This window comes from Muntiacus reevesi, chromosome 2 (assembly GCF_963930625.1).
Source record: "Muntiacus reevesi chromosome 2, mMunRee1.1, whole genome shotgun sequence".
In the NCBI taxonomy this organism is placed as follows: domain Eukaryota; kingdom Metazoa; phylum Chordata; class Mammalia; order Artiodactyla; family Cervidae; genus Muntiacus; species Muntiacus reevesi.
Window position 1 is genome coordinate 198,353,323 of NC_089250.1, and position 16,111 is coordinate 198,369,433.

Sequence of the window (16,111 nt, forward strand, 5' to 3'; positions counted from 1 at the left end):
TCTGTCAGGTTATCGCCCTTTGATTTCTAGGAAGTATAGCTATCTCAATGGACTCGATGGTCATGAGTTTGAGCAAGCTCTGGGAGTTGGTGATGGACAGGGAAGCCTGGCATGCTGCAGTCCATGGAGTCGCACAGTCGCACATGACTGAACAACTGAACTGATAGCTATAATTTTCATTTTCTTACTTGTTATATTTGTATTCACTTGGTGTGGTGTGCCTCTCAGGAGAGAAGGAGAAAGCAGTCCTCCTCAGAAAGCGTAATAGTCTACAGCGCAGAAAATTAAATTCGAGTCCTCCTTGCCATGTCCATAAATGGAAAGTAAGAGGGGCAACAAAAGGATACTCAGAAATGTTTTGAAGGAGAGATATATTGAACCTACAGCCTCAAATATTTACCAGCAAAGAATAATTCTCAAATTTAAATTTCACTGTGCTGGCTATTTAGAGTTACAGATGAAAGTGTCTTTGTATTGATATTTAAGTCGTGAAGAAAGTTGTTACTGTAATCAGAATCCATACTATTGAATTTTTCCAGAGGGTCTTTCATTGCCTGTTGTCTCCTCTCACAGTAATTAGAGCTTTTATAAATGAGATAGTGACTACAGAGGGTAATTTGTTAGAAGTTTTTCTGCTGAGTGATCAGGAATAGTTTTCTGATAGAAGTGCTAGAGCACTGCTGTGAATGCCTTCTTTATTTCCCAAATTAAAATGGCTTATCATAGTACACCCTCTCCCCCAAGTTTCCTTTTCAAGAAAACTTTTTAGTGTTTCACTTTAAAAACAATTATGCAACTCCCTGGTACCTCCTCACCCCTATTGTTGCCCCTTTTCTGGCTTCAAGCAATTACCAGGATACTAAAAAGGTTGGGCTTCCCGTAAGTGACTCAGTAAAGAATCTGCCTGCCAGAGCGGGAGACACAGATTCAGTCCCAGATCTGGGGAGTTAGTGATTGTCCGAAACTTTGAACCCAGCCTATGAACTCACTCCACTCCAAACAGCAGCTATAGGAGGAGGCGTAGTGTGGCATTACTGTGGAAGTTTGCTCATTTTCTGTCCCTCTCCCGCCCCTCATCTCCTCCACCTTGCTGGAGATGATCCCATAATTATAATGCTCTTTGCACCTCTTCAGAGATCACAAGAAGCACCTAATTATCAGATGATTTGAGAGAAAAAAGTCCATCTCATTTGAGTTATTGTCTTCCACTCTTGAAAAGTTACAGTCAGAGTTAGCCTTAGAGAAAAAAAAGACCACAACTCAATTTTGAGAGCAGAACTGGGTTTTTTTGTTTGTTTGTTTTCTTTGAACACATTGTTTATTTCTAAAAATGTACTAGTGGCAAAGGCAAGTTGCAGGAAAGCAGCACCCCCCGACCAACAGCCCCACATATGCACATATGTATACAGCTCCAGCCCTGGTCTGTCTTCTCCCACCAAGGGCAGCTTCCCAAAAGGCCTCAACAAAGGAACTTGTTGATGGCATGTGCTGTGATTTTGAGGTTAATGTCTTTTTGTTGTAGTTGTTCATAATGAGTAAATAAGACCAACAAAAGATGCAGAAATCTATTATGTTTTCAGTGGCTCCAGAAATTTCTTGTATTTTTGGCAGCTGTTTTCCCATTTGCAGCTGCTCTTAAAGGGAGAAGTAAGCAAGTTTTACTCAAAAGTAACATTTTAATTGTTCTTCTTAGTGGGGAAAGGGATAAAATAATTACTTTTTCATCTTCCTTGTCTAGATTTCTATAAATTTATTTACCCCAAATTTGATAGAGGGGTTCCTTGGTTTGACATGAGAACATGTTTGTTTAAAAATAGCACTTAATTTTTACAAAAAACACTTTCATTTATTTAAATGGGAGAAGGGGTATTTTAAAAGTTAGCACTGATGCCTCTCTGCTTTTTTGCTGACGCATGCTAGTAATGATTTAGCAATGTGAGCACTTTTACACTGTACAAAAATTGCTGAACCTACCAAATGGGGTGAACTTACTAGTTTTTCTAGCATTTTCTTGAATTTCATGGAAAAGTACGTATATTGCAACATTCTTAGACCTTTTACAATTAATAAAATAATATTGGCTCTAGTATTTAATCCATTATTTAATTTTATTTACATATTACACTTAGAAATATTTCAAGTTTGTCTTTAATTTTTTTAAAAAAGTGTGTTTCTTCTCAGTCAAAACAATATAGGTGAGGCTTAGATCTGGGAATAGAAAAATTTCAGTTCTTTCTGCTAGAATGATAAGCCCAGTGAGAGCAGGAACCTCATCTCTCTTGTTCACTTATTTCCCTGGAGCCTAGAACAGTGCTTGATGCAAGCACCCAGAAAAGTAACAAATGACTGAATTAATTGCCTTCTATGACTTGTAGGGTTTAAGTTTACTTTGCATGTTCACTGAAGTATTTCTACATAGCAGACTACAGCAGAATGCTGCAGAGTAGGACTCAGTGGAATTAAGTGCTTGAATGACCCACTCAGAGAGAAATAAGATTTAAGGGGTGTGCCAAACCCACTAACATGTTCCTGTGTTTTGCATCTCCCCAGGAGCACTCACTGTGGGCCTCGTGCGACAGTGTCAAACAATCCATGGACGAGACCGGACATGCATCCCACCTCGGCTTCCCCCAGAGTGGGTCACCACACTGTTTTTTATCATCATGGGAATCATTTCATTGACTGTCACTTGTGGTTTGTTGGTAGCTTCCCACTGGCGAAGAGAAGCCACAAAATATGCTCGATGGATAGCATTCACTGGAAGTAAGTAACCTGTGCTAACTAAGTTTGTCTAGAAGGCACTCACCCTGGTATGTTTATGAAGATAATCAAGTCTCAGTAATAAGGACTCTCTAATCATCAAAGAGCACCATTTGCGTACTGCCATCAGATAGACTCCACGCAGTCCCATCAGCTCTTCAGAATTCTCACCACAAGACCAGGACATCCAGACCTTAATTGCTTTATATAAAGTGCTATTTTAATGAATTTCATTTTTGCTCACACTGTGACATAAGTTTTCCAGGCCTGTGACTCAGAGCTGTCACTAACCTGAGTCTTTTCCTCTTAATGGTATTGGTATCTTCTGTCAAATAAAAATAAATCTAGAAAAATATATACAGAAATATAAATTAGTTTAAGGTGGTGATTTGCTCTTTAATATTATTGATTTGAGTTTCTACTGTAAGTTGTTGTGTGATCATTGACACATTTGGCTTTCTAACAATTGTTTCTCAACATTTCTTATGCCGTTAAGCTATGCCCAAGGGTATGATACATATATTACACATTCTCTCGTACTTTGCAAAATTGGTTTAATTTCAAAACACAACACAGGCTTTTCCCAAACTAAAAGCAACAGAAATGCACAAAGGAAAGATTCCTATAATTTTGCTTTTTTCTTTCTAAAGCAGTTTTATCCCCCAGGGGACATTTGTCAGTCTGTAGACATTTTAGATTCTCCCAACTAAAGGGAAGCTACTGGCGTGTAGTGAGCAGAGTTCAAGGATGCTGCTAAGAAGTGTACAAATGCACAGAATAGCCCCACAGCAGAGGCCAATAGGGCCTGTGAAGAGACCCTGCACTAAAGAATAACATAACTATACCTGTGCCAAATAATGCAGGATTTAATTTCTAATTCAATCTTATAATCATCTCAGGTTTTCTCAAGTTTTTAAAAAAATAAATATTATAGCACAGCTTACTTTCCCTTGATATTGTCATGTAGAATTTATAGGGGCAGGCATAATCCCATGTATTCCTATTAATGTTAAAACTCAATTTATTCTTAAAGATAATAGGATAGGGATATTAGTTCATGAGTCTGTTTTTCTCCCTATCTCTCTGTGAAGCTCTTTCTCCTTAGAGAATGTATACGTTTCCAGATCTGTTGTTTTATTTTCATCTCTATTTCTCCCTTAATTTTTTAAAATGTAGATCAAGTTGCAGTTGACATAAAAATGCTTCTTCAACCTTGTTAAACTAAGTTGATGATCTTGTTTGAGGTCAGACCTCCTGAGACAGTTTTCTAAATGGTAAGGTCTAGAAGCAGTTACAGAGATGGGGCTACTAAATTAAAGGGTACTGATGAGGAATTTAAAGAGAATCTTTAGTTACAAGTACAGTTACTTATCCAGATAGAATTCACTCTTTAGGAGTAAAACAACATCCAGAAGGATTTAGTTAAAAATTGGGAGTGCATATTCCTTGATGGCTCAGACAGTAAAGAATCTGCCTGCAGTGCGGGAGACTTGGGTTCAATCCCTGGATTGGGAAGATCCCCTGGGGAAGGAAATGGCAACCCACTCCAGTATTCTTGCCTGGAAAATTCCATGGACAGAGGCTGCAGTCCTTGGGGTCACAAAGAGTCAGACTCGACTAAGCAACTAACAGTTTTACTTTCTATGCTCTGAATATCAAAAATCTAAAATGTGATTTAGCAAAGTAGTATGAGTCAAAGAAAAGCACTAAGTTACTCAGATGAGCAATTGATTCTTGTGACTCAATAAAAGGAAAGAACTTTGATTATCTTGTTTTTCATTCCTTTTCAAGAGAGAATATTTACGTATGTATTTAAATGTACTACCTTGAAATGTAGAATGTTTTTCCTTTATTTTTCAGTTTAAATAATTTAACTTCTTAAAATAATATGTGTATGATATATAATTTAGAGCCTATGAAAGGGTCACCAAGTGAAAAGTAAATCTCATTTATGGCCCTGTCACCCCTTTCCTGGAAGCAACCATTCTCACCAGTTTCTGGGGTTTCCTGCCAGAGGTGTTCTATGTGTAGAAACATATATGTGTATATGTGTGAGTGTTCTATAAATACATATTTATTCTATTTATACTATTCTGTATCTTGGTTTTTTGATTCAACAATGTATCTTAGAGTTGATGTCATCTAAGAAAGTGTAGCCTTTCTCTTAACTTCCTTAAATGCATTGTTTTTGTTAACCCAGCTAGTCTACTGGGGTGGCAGTCATAAGAGGGGTTGGGCTCCCCCTAGTGTTGCCATTCAGCCTTTGAAAATGTACTTCTCAATAGTTTTGTTAAGAATATAAACTAATTATTTTCTAATGGGTTTACACAGAGGAAGTGCTCAAAGGAGAGCCACACTTTAGGGGCTCACCTGTGGCAGCAAGAGTGACAAAAAGACGTGTCTTTTTCGTCAAGTCTGACTCTTGTCCTTGCTTTTGCCTCCTTAGTTTACTTGCCTGCCAGTACACCTGATATCTGGCCCTCACCACTGAGAAATCTGTGCCATTCAGGATATGAAGTTATGTCTTTACAGACTTTTTTAGGACCCAGAACTTAATTGTCAAAAGTTGATAGATATTTTCAGCATTAACAGTATTTTAAGATCTGAAGTAACTCCTCAAATCTCAAGAGCTTAAAAAAAATTTCATCTACCAACATTAAAAACTCCTCAGGAAGTATAGATGACTTGATTCCTTGGATTAGAAATCACTGTTGGATACAATCAGGTGTTCATTGCTTCCTTGAAATTTGATTAAGCTCTTCCTAACCAATTTGGAAAATATTTTAACACTTGCAAAGTATTAAACCCTGCTTTAAATATAGTCATTAAGTGGTAAATGTTTACTATAAAGGATAGATTTTTATTTTATAGTAGAAAATAGTAAAGGATAGGAATTAAGCTGGCACATCAGTTAACAGAATGAACGAGAATAATAAAATTCTGCATATGTCTGAAGCACTTCTAAATTATTTTAGTGTTTCCTGAGGTTAAATTAATCTATATTAAAGAACAAATTGTTTTTAAGACAATAAAGTTTTCCCATTGCTTTTATTAGATTGTCTATAGCTATTTAGATTGTGGTTTCATTTTACTTACCAAACCGTCTTAAGACTTAAGAACCATTAAAGGTTGGTGACAAATAACACTGATGAGGGGACATTGGCAGCACTAATAAAGTTGTTTATTGCTAACTATACAACAGAAAGGCCAAAAAATCTAATACTTAATACCTGAATTTCTCATTCGTTTTGTAGTAGGTATCCAAAAGAATCTAAATCTGCTTATGTAACATTATTTGATGTGGTCATATGCCCAAAAAGAAAACAAACTCTATGTCAATTTAATATAAAATAGTCACCTAAATAGTGCAAAGCAAACAAGCGTGCTGGTGTGTTTAGAAAATGTTACCTTTTACTGCATTTCGGGAGCTATTCCTTCCAGGAAGTATTTCTAATTGGCCTTTTCAGAACTCTCCTATTAAATTTTGCTGATTGAGTAACACCGATAATTTAGGACAAGAGTCAACTGGTATATTTATCTAGGATTCTGTCATTATTGCTGGGAATGGGTTTAACTCAGAAAAGTTTTCTCATTCAGTTAGTAATGAAGATGACTATAGTAATCTGCCTTCACAATATACTGAGGAAATATTTCTGCCTTCAGAGAAAATTGAAAGACTATGCATATACTTTAAAAAAGCACAAAATATTTTCTTGGAAGAGCCAGCCTATCTATAGGTAATTTGTGTTTCTTAAGAAGACATTTTATTTGGTTGTAGCACAGGGGAGCACGCTATTTCTAAAACAACCAAGGAATAACTTCTGCCCAAACACAGGGTTTTCTGATATCTTTCTGAAAGCATTTTAGCAAATAATATATTTCATTGTGTTTGTATACAAAACTCAAAGATTACCCCTTCAGCCCCCTCTTTAAACTCTGTGTAGTCAGAAAACTGGGAGAGTTGTGCTTTTCTATTTTTTTGGAATGTTGTCCATGAGAGAGAACCACAGAAGTCTGTGGTTCTTTCCACTAGCTGATTTTAAATCAGAGTAAGGTAAATAGTATTTATATTTGTATGTACCTTTTCTTAATTCCTTATAACTAATATCAACTGAGAAGAGCAGAGAATTGGGAAAATAGTACTAGGGTGATGATAATCAACATTTATTCAGCACTTAATATCAACCTGGCACTGTGCAAAGGACTTAAAATTGTTTTGTTTATTCTTCTACAACTTACCCATTTTCAGAATTTCAGAAGACTAGGATTACACTAGTAGAGCCAGAACTTAGCCCCTGCCTGACTGAGCCCTCTGCCAGTACTTTAAATGGCCAAGAATTGTATATACAATTACTTAGTAGGTTTGGTGGCCTTTCTCAATGCTTGTATTCAAAACTATATGTAAAAGGCTAAGCCAGCTTTTGTTGTGTTTAAGTGTTGGGCTTGGAGGATCTATAGTATATGCAAACCTTTTTATAAGTGGTCCATGTTGTAACAGATTTGACCATGTTGTCATCAATCCACAACCCTACTTATAAACTTCCTTTGTGCCAAATTTTCATTGTTTTCTTAATCACCAAACCATGTTACTAATGTTATGTTTTGGTTTGTTTTACAGTGATCCTTTTCTGTATGGCTGCCCTAATATTTCCAATAGGATTTTACATCAATGAAGTCGGAGGTCAACCTTATAAATTACCCAACAACACAGTAGTTGGGTCATCATATGTACTTTTTGTCTTATCAATTTTCTTTACAATAGTAGGACTTCTATTTGCCGGCAAAGTTTGTTTACCAGGCTGATGAATGTCTAAATTGCTTGACTCTTTTATTATTTTTAATTTTATTTTATTTTTTTATTTTTGGAGGGTGGGGAGGACAAAGGCAAGGCATCTGAGTAGTCCTCACATAGGAAGATGCTTAGATGAAACTGATGCTGAAAAGAAAAAAAAATGCTTTGATTTGTTCTCACTATGCACTTTGGATTTAAAAACAAAAAATAAGGAGAGCCTTTTCCATAACCAAATACAGACAATATTGACTAAATCTCCTGAGCATATTCAGGCAGTCAGGTCTGCACTGTGATAGCAACCTAGTGAAGGAGAATGCTTTGTACTGAAAAGCATGTGGCCCTTTGTACTCTGTTGTTCCATTTTTAACGTCTAATGATTCATTTGAGGGAGGAAAAGAAAAAAGTCCAAGTATTTATGAATCATGGCGGACCAGAGGGATGCAAAAGATGTTCACGTGGGGCTGGCCTCACCTCCTAAGAAATTAGTGTTCACAGCTTCCTTGTAATGGTATGAGTCTTTGGCACCAAAATGGATTGCCATTGCATCACTGCACCAAGAAGCCAATAGATCAAAACTTGTTTGCTAAAATGTATGTAAAAATTCTGAAATTCCCTATTCTCTGTGTACAAAAAAAAAAAATTAAACACTAAGAAACATGTTGGGGGTGGGTGGCTGGGGGAAATGTTCCTTATATTTATATAAATATATATATATAATATATATATTTTGCTGATGCAGTATACAGTGTGTATATATGTGTGTGTGTGTATGTGTGTGTGTAAATTTATATACACACACATGCAAACAGTTCCTGGAAGAGAACTCTGAATGCTTTGCTAGCAAAACACTGTGGTGTGCAAACCTAGAACTCAATAGAAAAAAAGCCATTTATCTGAAGGCTGCATAGTGGAGAGAGTCTTCAGTTTACCTCATTCTTTGTAGCAGCCCTTGATTTTAACTGGTTTTTGTAATAGGTACAAATAATCCCATACCTTTCTAGGTGCAATTTTAAGTTAAGCTAAAATTCTTTGTAGGGTTAATTTATTTGTACATGATAGTAGAAGGTAAGATCATGTCAAATCTTATAATTTGGGGAATCTGACACTATTTAAATTATTGGCAACTGTTGTCTGTTGTACACAGGTTCCTTTTTTCAACTGGCTTGGTCTGTTACATCAATAATGCATTTTATATGTTCAAGCACACAACTTTACATAAGTTCAAAATCTACTAGTAAGATCAATTTACAATATTTTGGCTATTTATAACACTAGCTTTACTCTGCCGTAAAAATTAGTATTCTTTTCATCTACTGTAAGCATTATTAATAATCTCCTTTACCAAAAACATGAGCAATACAATATTTTCTTTAATGCTTTATGCCTTGTTTGCTAAAAGCTAACATTTTTGCATTTAGTTTAAAGAGCTGTACTAACCCCACGGCTTTGTATTTCTTCCTGAAAGCAGCGTTGCAGCTAAGCTTTGAGCCCACAGATCATTTTAAAATACAGTATTTCTCTTCTCCACATTTCCATGCCTTCCTGCCTAGTTGCTTTTCCAGGCAAACACGACAGATAATCTCCTGTTTGAAATGTGGGACAGGAGAGCCTTTCATGGCAATGGCAACCCAAGTGTCCGTCTCAGTAGAGTGTAGGTCCCTTGTTTCACACAAATGGAAATGAATGCACTGGTTTTTTTTTTGTTTGTTTGTTTGTTTGTTAATGATTACTTCAGAGATGGGGCTGCCTCCTCAGTTATTCAAGGTATGAATTGGAGGAGCCTGATGTGTTTCACACTGGCTTGTTTGACATTCATATTTCTTACTGTTAATTCAGCAGTATTTGATTGTGGAAGAAAACCCCAGTGTTTCAGCTCACTCAGGAGTCGGGGTAAGAAGTGAACCACCACTGTGGTGTGTTCCTTGAGTGTACTGGGAGAATGTCACACATTTCCTTCCCAAGTTCAAAGAAATCTCTAGGAAATGCCTGAGGGAGACTAATTTTCCCCAAGTATTATGATGTCTAGTCCATTCTAAGAATACCACTGGACATGTGCTGTGGACATTTGGGCTTGCAGTTCTCTCTGTGACTTGATTGGACCTCAGTCAAGTGGATCACTTTGAAGGAAAGCTTTGGTTGTCACCATTATACCACTGAAGTAAGGTGTTATTAATAAGCAAAGTATGGTTCAAATTAGTTTATGATAAATGACCAAGAGCTTTTCTCTTCCAAAAGATGAATTTTATTGTAAATAGTTTCTCAAAGTATTTCTAACTGGATCGAGAGCATGGGGAGAGAAAGTTTCTCAGCTGCTAAGAATTTCCCCACTGTTTACTTCTTTCACTTACAGTGGTATCGCATATAAGATTGCAGAATTTAAGGTTTTATTTGTATCTATTACACAAACCATAAATTTGTCTTTAATTTCATCACTGTCTTGGAGGTCCAGTGCACAAAGGACTGATGGGGGAAACTCCCTCTAACCAGTCTGCACTCTACCCCAGGATGAAAACCATCCCATCAAGTAGTATGTGAAGTCACATCTTTGTACTCTTCCAGACCAAACATTGAAATGGACTCATTCATATAAAATTCTATAAATCCTGTAGGTGAAAAGATAGACAATTGTCAGCAGTTGCTTTTAAGAAGGTCACTATAACAAGTACTATATAGTACAGTGTTAATTTATAGCAGGAAATCGTATCTTGTAAACTGTATATAAAACACTGTTTAATGGTGCAATCATTCGTCAGCCTTTTGTCTGTTACATTGTTTTTAGAGTGTGTGCATTCTTCTCATACCTAAGAACATCACTGTAAAATCTGCTGAAAAATATTTATAGGTTTTATTTGCACAAGACTTAATTAGTTTGAAATTTTTGGAAGCTCCTATTGAACATGCCTAAACGTCTGTAAACATGAAAAATCTTCAGTTCATTAAAAGCAAACATTTCAGTATGATTCTTTCCAAAGGTAATCCATGTTCTATGTTGTTAATGTGTGTATGTAATTTTTCTGACTCTTCTATTTCTTATAAACCTATTTTCTGTTTCATTTGTTTTGCTTTTGAAGGATGGCTCTTTTTTTTTTTTCTTTTTTAATGTTCTAGATGACCAAAACACTTCATTGATTTTTACTCTTTTGCCTAAATCTTTGATATCCCTTTTGATGTTCTGTGAATTCACTTAATCTCTTAAGTAAAATAGTGAACAGTCCTGGTGACATACAATCTATTGATTTTGAGGAAAGACCCTGAAAATGTATTGGAAACTAACTTTGAATATACTACTCTTAACTATTATTTTGCATCGTGGGCTTCATGGGAAGAACATGTTGCATTTATTTTGTCTTTATTAAAAGACTACTAGCCACAAGTTACTCCGATTATAGTAGCTGTTTTATCAACCCACTTTGATCTTCTTTTAAAATATTAAATTTTCATTCACAATTCAAAATAGTAAGCTGTCTTTCAGAACTAATTTTTGAAGGATAAAAGCATATGAAGGAAAAAAATGGCCTGTGTAGGTTGGATTCCCTACACAGGACTTATTAGTTATATCACCTCCAGAGATTTTAAAGTTTGTGATCAAGGCTGTATATTACCCCAAACTTTATTAAGGATTGTTTTCTAATTGGTTATAGCATTTTTCAATTAATAGTTTAAAAACAAATTGTTAATACAAACTGTATAAAATGAACATAATTTTTCTTCACTTGTATTTTTGTTATTGAGCAAGTTTATCAAAATAAATTGTCTACTAAAGAAACTAAAAAGGCTTCTATTACTTTGAAACAAGCTTTGAATTTAAAACTTTATTTTAGAAATAAATTTCTTATAGAGGTTTCACATACTCACACAGTGACACTTCCATGCCTTTTGGTTTGATTTTGTTGTTAGCATTGTGCCAGGGAAAGGTCTCCCCTCTCCCACTCCTACCTACCTTCTAGGGAAGAGATGCTGTTAATAGTCCACAACATGGGTTAGTATGTGTTTACCAATAAGAAGAGGCACTCAGCAATGAAAGGCCATACATGTGGCACCCTCTTCTATATCATATTTCCATGGACTTGAAGAGAGGTACTAAGCCAAGTCTCTCTCATCTTTTCTTTTTTCCTTGCACATAGACCCAAACCCTTTCATCTTTGCCTCAGTCTTCTGTTTCTATTTTATTTCAGGCCAAAGACTCTTAGCTTGTAAGATTTTTAAATTGGGCTTGAAGGAGCATTGTAGAGCACTTTGGTTTCCAGACTCATTCACATGCTTCATCCCAGCTTTACTGTGCCTCTGTTTAGGAGTATTGGGAGTAGCCTAGCCTAATAATAACTAATAATCAAATAAAATATTAGGTTTACCACTCACTGCTGTTTCTTTATATGGCCTCTGCAGGAGCCTCATGGGGAACTGGGAGTTTAAGACAAGGTAGGATTTGGATGTTCTTGGCTTCTGGACCTTAATGGCATCTTCTTAGGATGACCAACCATCCCGGTTTTTTTGAGACAGGGCTTTTCTGGGACATGAGATGTTCAGTGCTGTAACTGAGAAAGTTCCAGGCAAAAAGAAATTAATTGATCACCCTACTTTTGCACCATTCAGATCTTACCCCAATTTATAACACAGATTTGAGGTATTTGAAGAGTTATTTTCTATAAATATCAATGAATAGGTCAACTGGAAATTGTAGTGGTTGACTAAATATTGAACTTCTAAGAAGGGGGGAAAAACGCCTTTTTCTTCTCTTTATAGGAAAAGGCAACAGACTGTCTTTTAAGAACAATAATATAAGTTAAAAAATACTTTTGAGTTAGTCTTCCATCAACTCTCTTCTAACCACTGTATGAGAAGATTATAGGAAAAACACCAAGACTAGAGGACTGTGGGTTCCTTTTATGCAAAGTCAACTCTTCTGGGTCACAGTTACCCAGCAACAAAATAAAAGTAGTTATTTATAAGTTGTATTAAAGATAGAAAGCATAATGTATTTTTTAGAATTTTGGTTCTTTTCCCAGCAAGAAAAAAAACACTGGGATATTTTCAAGCACATTCAAGGTTTCTACAAATAAGCCCCAGTTCTAAAGACTAAGACCACCCAAGATTAAATTTCAAGAAGAAATTCTTCAGGAAACTCATAAAGCTTTAGAGCTGGATGAAATCTAAAAGCATGTTCATTGTTTCCATTTTCCAGATGAAGAAATCAAGGATTCAAAGGCTTCTTGACTTTCCCAAAGTCACATAATTAGGTCTCAGCAGGACACTCAATACTGAAGAAAAGAATGTGTTTGACAAATAGACCTTGGGCAGTTGTTGACCTAGGAGTTTTCCACATTCTATAGCCACTTGAATTAGTGTTTCTTCAACTAATCTCCATCTACGTCAGTTCGCCCAAATCATTTCTGCCAAAATAATCTTAACACAGAAGAACACTTTTCATTTCTTCACTTGAGTTCCTGTTATGCCCACAGTTACAGAATGAAATCCAAGCTGCTTTAGCATAATATTGAAAACCCTTAATGAGCTGATTTCAGGCTATCTCTTCAGTTTGATTTCCCATCATTCTCTTTTCATTTTTTACTGACAAACCAACTTCTCCATTCTTTTCCTACACCTTGCTGTCTGTCTTAGCTGTGCCTGTGTGACCTCCCCCTTGCAGTTTCTTTAATCCCTCTTGTATTTTAGATCTAATTTTTTGTGCTGTGTTTATCTTTTGCTTGTACCTCTGTAACAGGACTAACTAGAGGAGAATCAACTGCCTGGATTCAAGTCTCAGTTCCACAATAAATCACCTAATAAATCACTTAACCTCTGTGCACTTTGGTTTTCTTATCTGTAGCCCAGGTCTGATAGTACCTACCTCATAGGGTATTGTCGGTTTAAATGAGGTAAAGCATGAAAAGTTCCTGGTACATAGTAAACCTTCAAGTGTTAGTTGCTGCTGTTATTAAACACTTCTCTCTAATTTGATCAAACTTCTGAATTCAAGGAATGTGGCTTTCTCATAGTTCAGAGCCCTGACACAGTGCTTTACACATGAATTATCATGGTTAAATTTGGGGCTAAGTTATAAAGCAGAACTATGAAACTATTTCCTGGAGCTGTGAAAGGCTCACTCACCTATCTGCCAGGATTGTTCCAGTGAAATTTTTCCTGAAAGCAGAGACATGCATAGATCAGCAACCTTTATGGGTGAGTGTGGTTATTTTATTGGTAAGTATTGGACTGTGTAACGTGCCAGTCTTGCTGACCCCCTTAGGATTTCTCTGGACTCAAGACCCTTTACTACTAAATTCACAGTGCTCTAATATTGATAACTCATACAGAGGACCACGATGATAATAAGCACCTTGTTGATCCTGAAGAGAACTCTGGAGGCTTCTTCAAGCTTGTGGGTTCTTCATTCTCGAAGCCTTCCATACATGTGGTATGTTTTGCCGAGACCTGGTTCTGCCAAGATGGTTTTGTTTCTGCTAAAAGGAATGGACTCAAGGATTTGATCTCATTTTAGAGGAGAGCATCCCCAACTGAACATCTTATGGCACTTTAGTAGCTATTGCCAATGTGTTTGGTCACCGTTAAATCAATATTTATTATATGTTGGGGCAAGTCAGTAAAATTAATGCTATGTCCTGACTCTGGCACTCTTTTCATGTTGTTTATATACTTAATTTAGTTGTGTAAGAATTCAAGTATTTTCTTAAATAAAAAACTTAAAACCTTTTTCTTTCACATTGCTTTGTTTTCTGTGGCAAAATGCAAATGTAGTTGAAGAACCACCAAAGAAAACCTCTCCCACTATCCTTGATAAGTCATGTTAGAAGGGAAAAAGTAATCCACATATCTAAGAAAGTTTTTAACTACCTCATCTTCTACATATTTTGCTAATGTAGTTAGTGAGAGCAAAATTTGGACTTGTGTGTTGCAGTCCCCCCAACACACACACACATACACCACTCAAATACTTAAGCTTATTTCTGCTTTCAGAATCACTGGTAACTTTTTCTTGTCCTCAGGGCTGCTGTGGAGAAGAAAGTTAAGCATGACCCTAAATTGGGACAAAATATTTTTTTTAACAGTAGCACATGTCTGTAATTTTTAAATGAATATAGGAAAATTAACATTCCCTTCCTGACATTACACCTTCCAGAGAGTACCACTGTTGACACTTTACTAGGTATTCTTTCAGAGACTGCTTTCTTTACAGTGTGTGTCTGTGTCTGGTGTTTGCATATATATATATGTGGATGTGTCCTGTTCAACTGTTTTAACAAAAGCAAGATCATATTATACATGAGTAGCACTACTTTATTTTTTAACTTATGATGACTATCTTTTTGTGTCAGTAAATACAGGTCTCCCTCATTTTTAATGACTGTATAGATAGATAACTATCTTACACACTGTATAATATAGATATATTTCTTCTTTCCTATTGTACATTTGTCTCCAAGTCTTTGCTATTACAAATAATGCAACTGTGAACTTAACCTTTAGATAACAGAAACTTCCCAAATATCTTGCCAAATATAATCTGACATTCTAACTGAAGCACATCAATTACTCTATTAAAGCAATTCATTTTTTTTAAAACTGGTTAAAAAATAGTGGCATTCATAAGAATTTAGAGAAAGAAGCTAACATTAAATCCATGTTGTGTTTTTCCATGTGTCAATTAATACTCCTATGAGGTAGGAGACAGTATTTTATAAACTAGAAAACACTTAAGAATCAGAAAGGTGAACCATTTACCCAAAGTTTCATTAGTGAATCCAAGTTTCAAACCTCGGTTCCCTGACTTCAAATCTAGAACTGCTTCTGCTGTCCCACATTGCCAGTTTGGCTAGTCTAAAGAAAATAAAAATAGCTTGTCCCAGATGCATGATTCCTTGGCTCAGACATGAGCAGCTAAATCTATGGTTTTCTGCTTCTGGATGTGGAATGCAAACCACCATAAAAGGTAGTCTCTACTTATGAATATTACATATTGAAAGAAAAAAATTATATAAGTTATTGTTTTTAATCTGCCATTATTCACTGCTCATTGTCAAGTTTTCTGCAATCATTGCTAATTGGTATTTTATAGTGCTTACTTCCTGAACTAGTGAATTACATCATGTCATCCAATGGTTTTATCGGAACCCTTTTGAGAATTGAGCACATAGGGAAATTTTCCCAAAAAGACCACCCCCTATCCTACCTATAGCACTTTAAAAAATCAGCTAGATGCCTTTTTCCTTGTTGGTAGGAAATCTGTTGGCCATTGGGGATAGTTGTGCAGAGACCCATGGCTGAAACTTGAGGCAGTCCCCTCTGGTGGTTTGACTGACGCCTCTGGTGGTAAGCCCCTATACCGCTGCTGAAACATCAGCTACTCCAGGCCGAAAGGTGCAATAATTCCCACACTTGGGGCATGGTACCCTTAGCTGAGCTGGAAGCCCCTATGCATCTGGACTTTCTTCCTGGATGTACCAAGGATCCATTTCCCCCTAGGTCTTGCCATCTCACCACTGTGGCTACCAAAGACTGTGCAGATCCCTCCTCCCTCTGATTTCAGATCTGATTTCTTGA

General features: G+C 36.3%; 1 protein-coding gene across 1 annotated transcript in view; it reads left to right on the plus strand.

Annotated features, from left to right (window-relative positions):
* The window catches only part of MOSMO (modulator of smoothened), a 79,939-nt gene extending 65,737 nt beyond the window's left edge, over nucleotides 1–14,202 (plus strand). The window contains exons 2-3 of the mRNA XM_065924476.1: nucleotides 2,551–2,763; nucleotides 7,379–14,202. Of these exons, the coding sequence (XP_065780548.1) occupies nucleotides 2,551–2,763; nucleotides 7,379–7,563 (398 nt within the window). The 3' untranslated portion in view covers nucleotides 7,564–14,202. The remainder of the gene's footprint in view (nucleotides 1–2,550; nucleotides 2,764–7,378) is intronic.
* The last annotated feature ends 1,909 nt before the right edge of the window (nucleotides 14,203–16,111 follow it).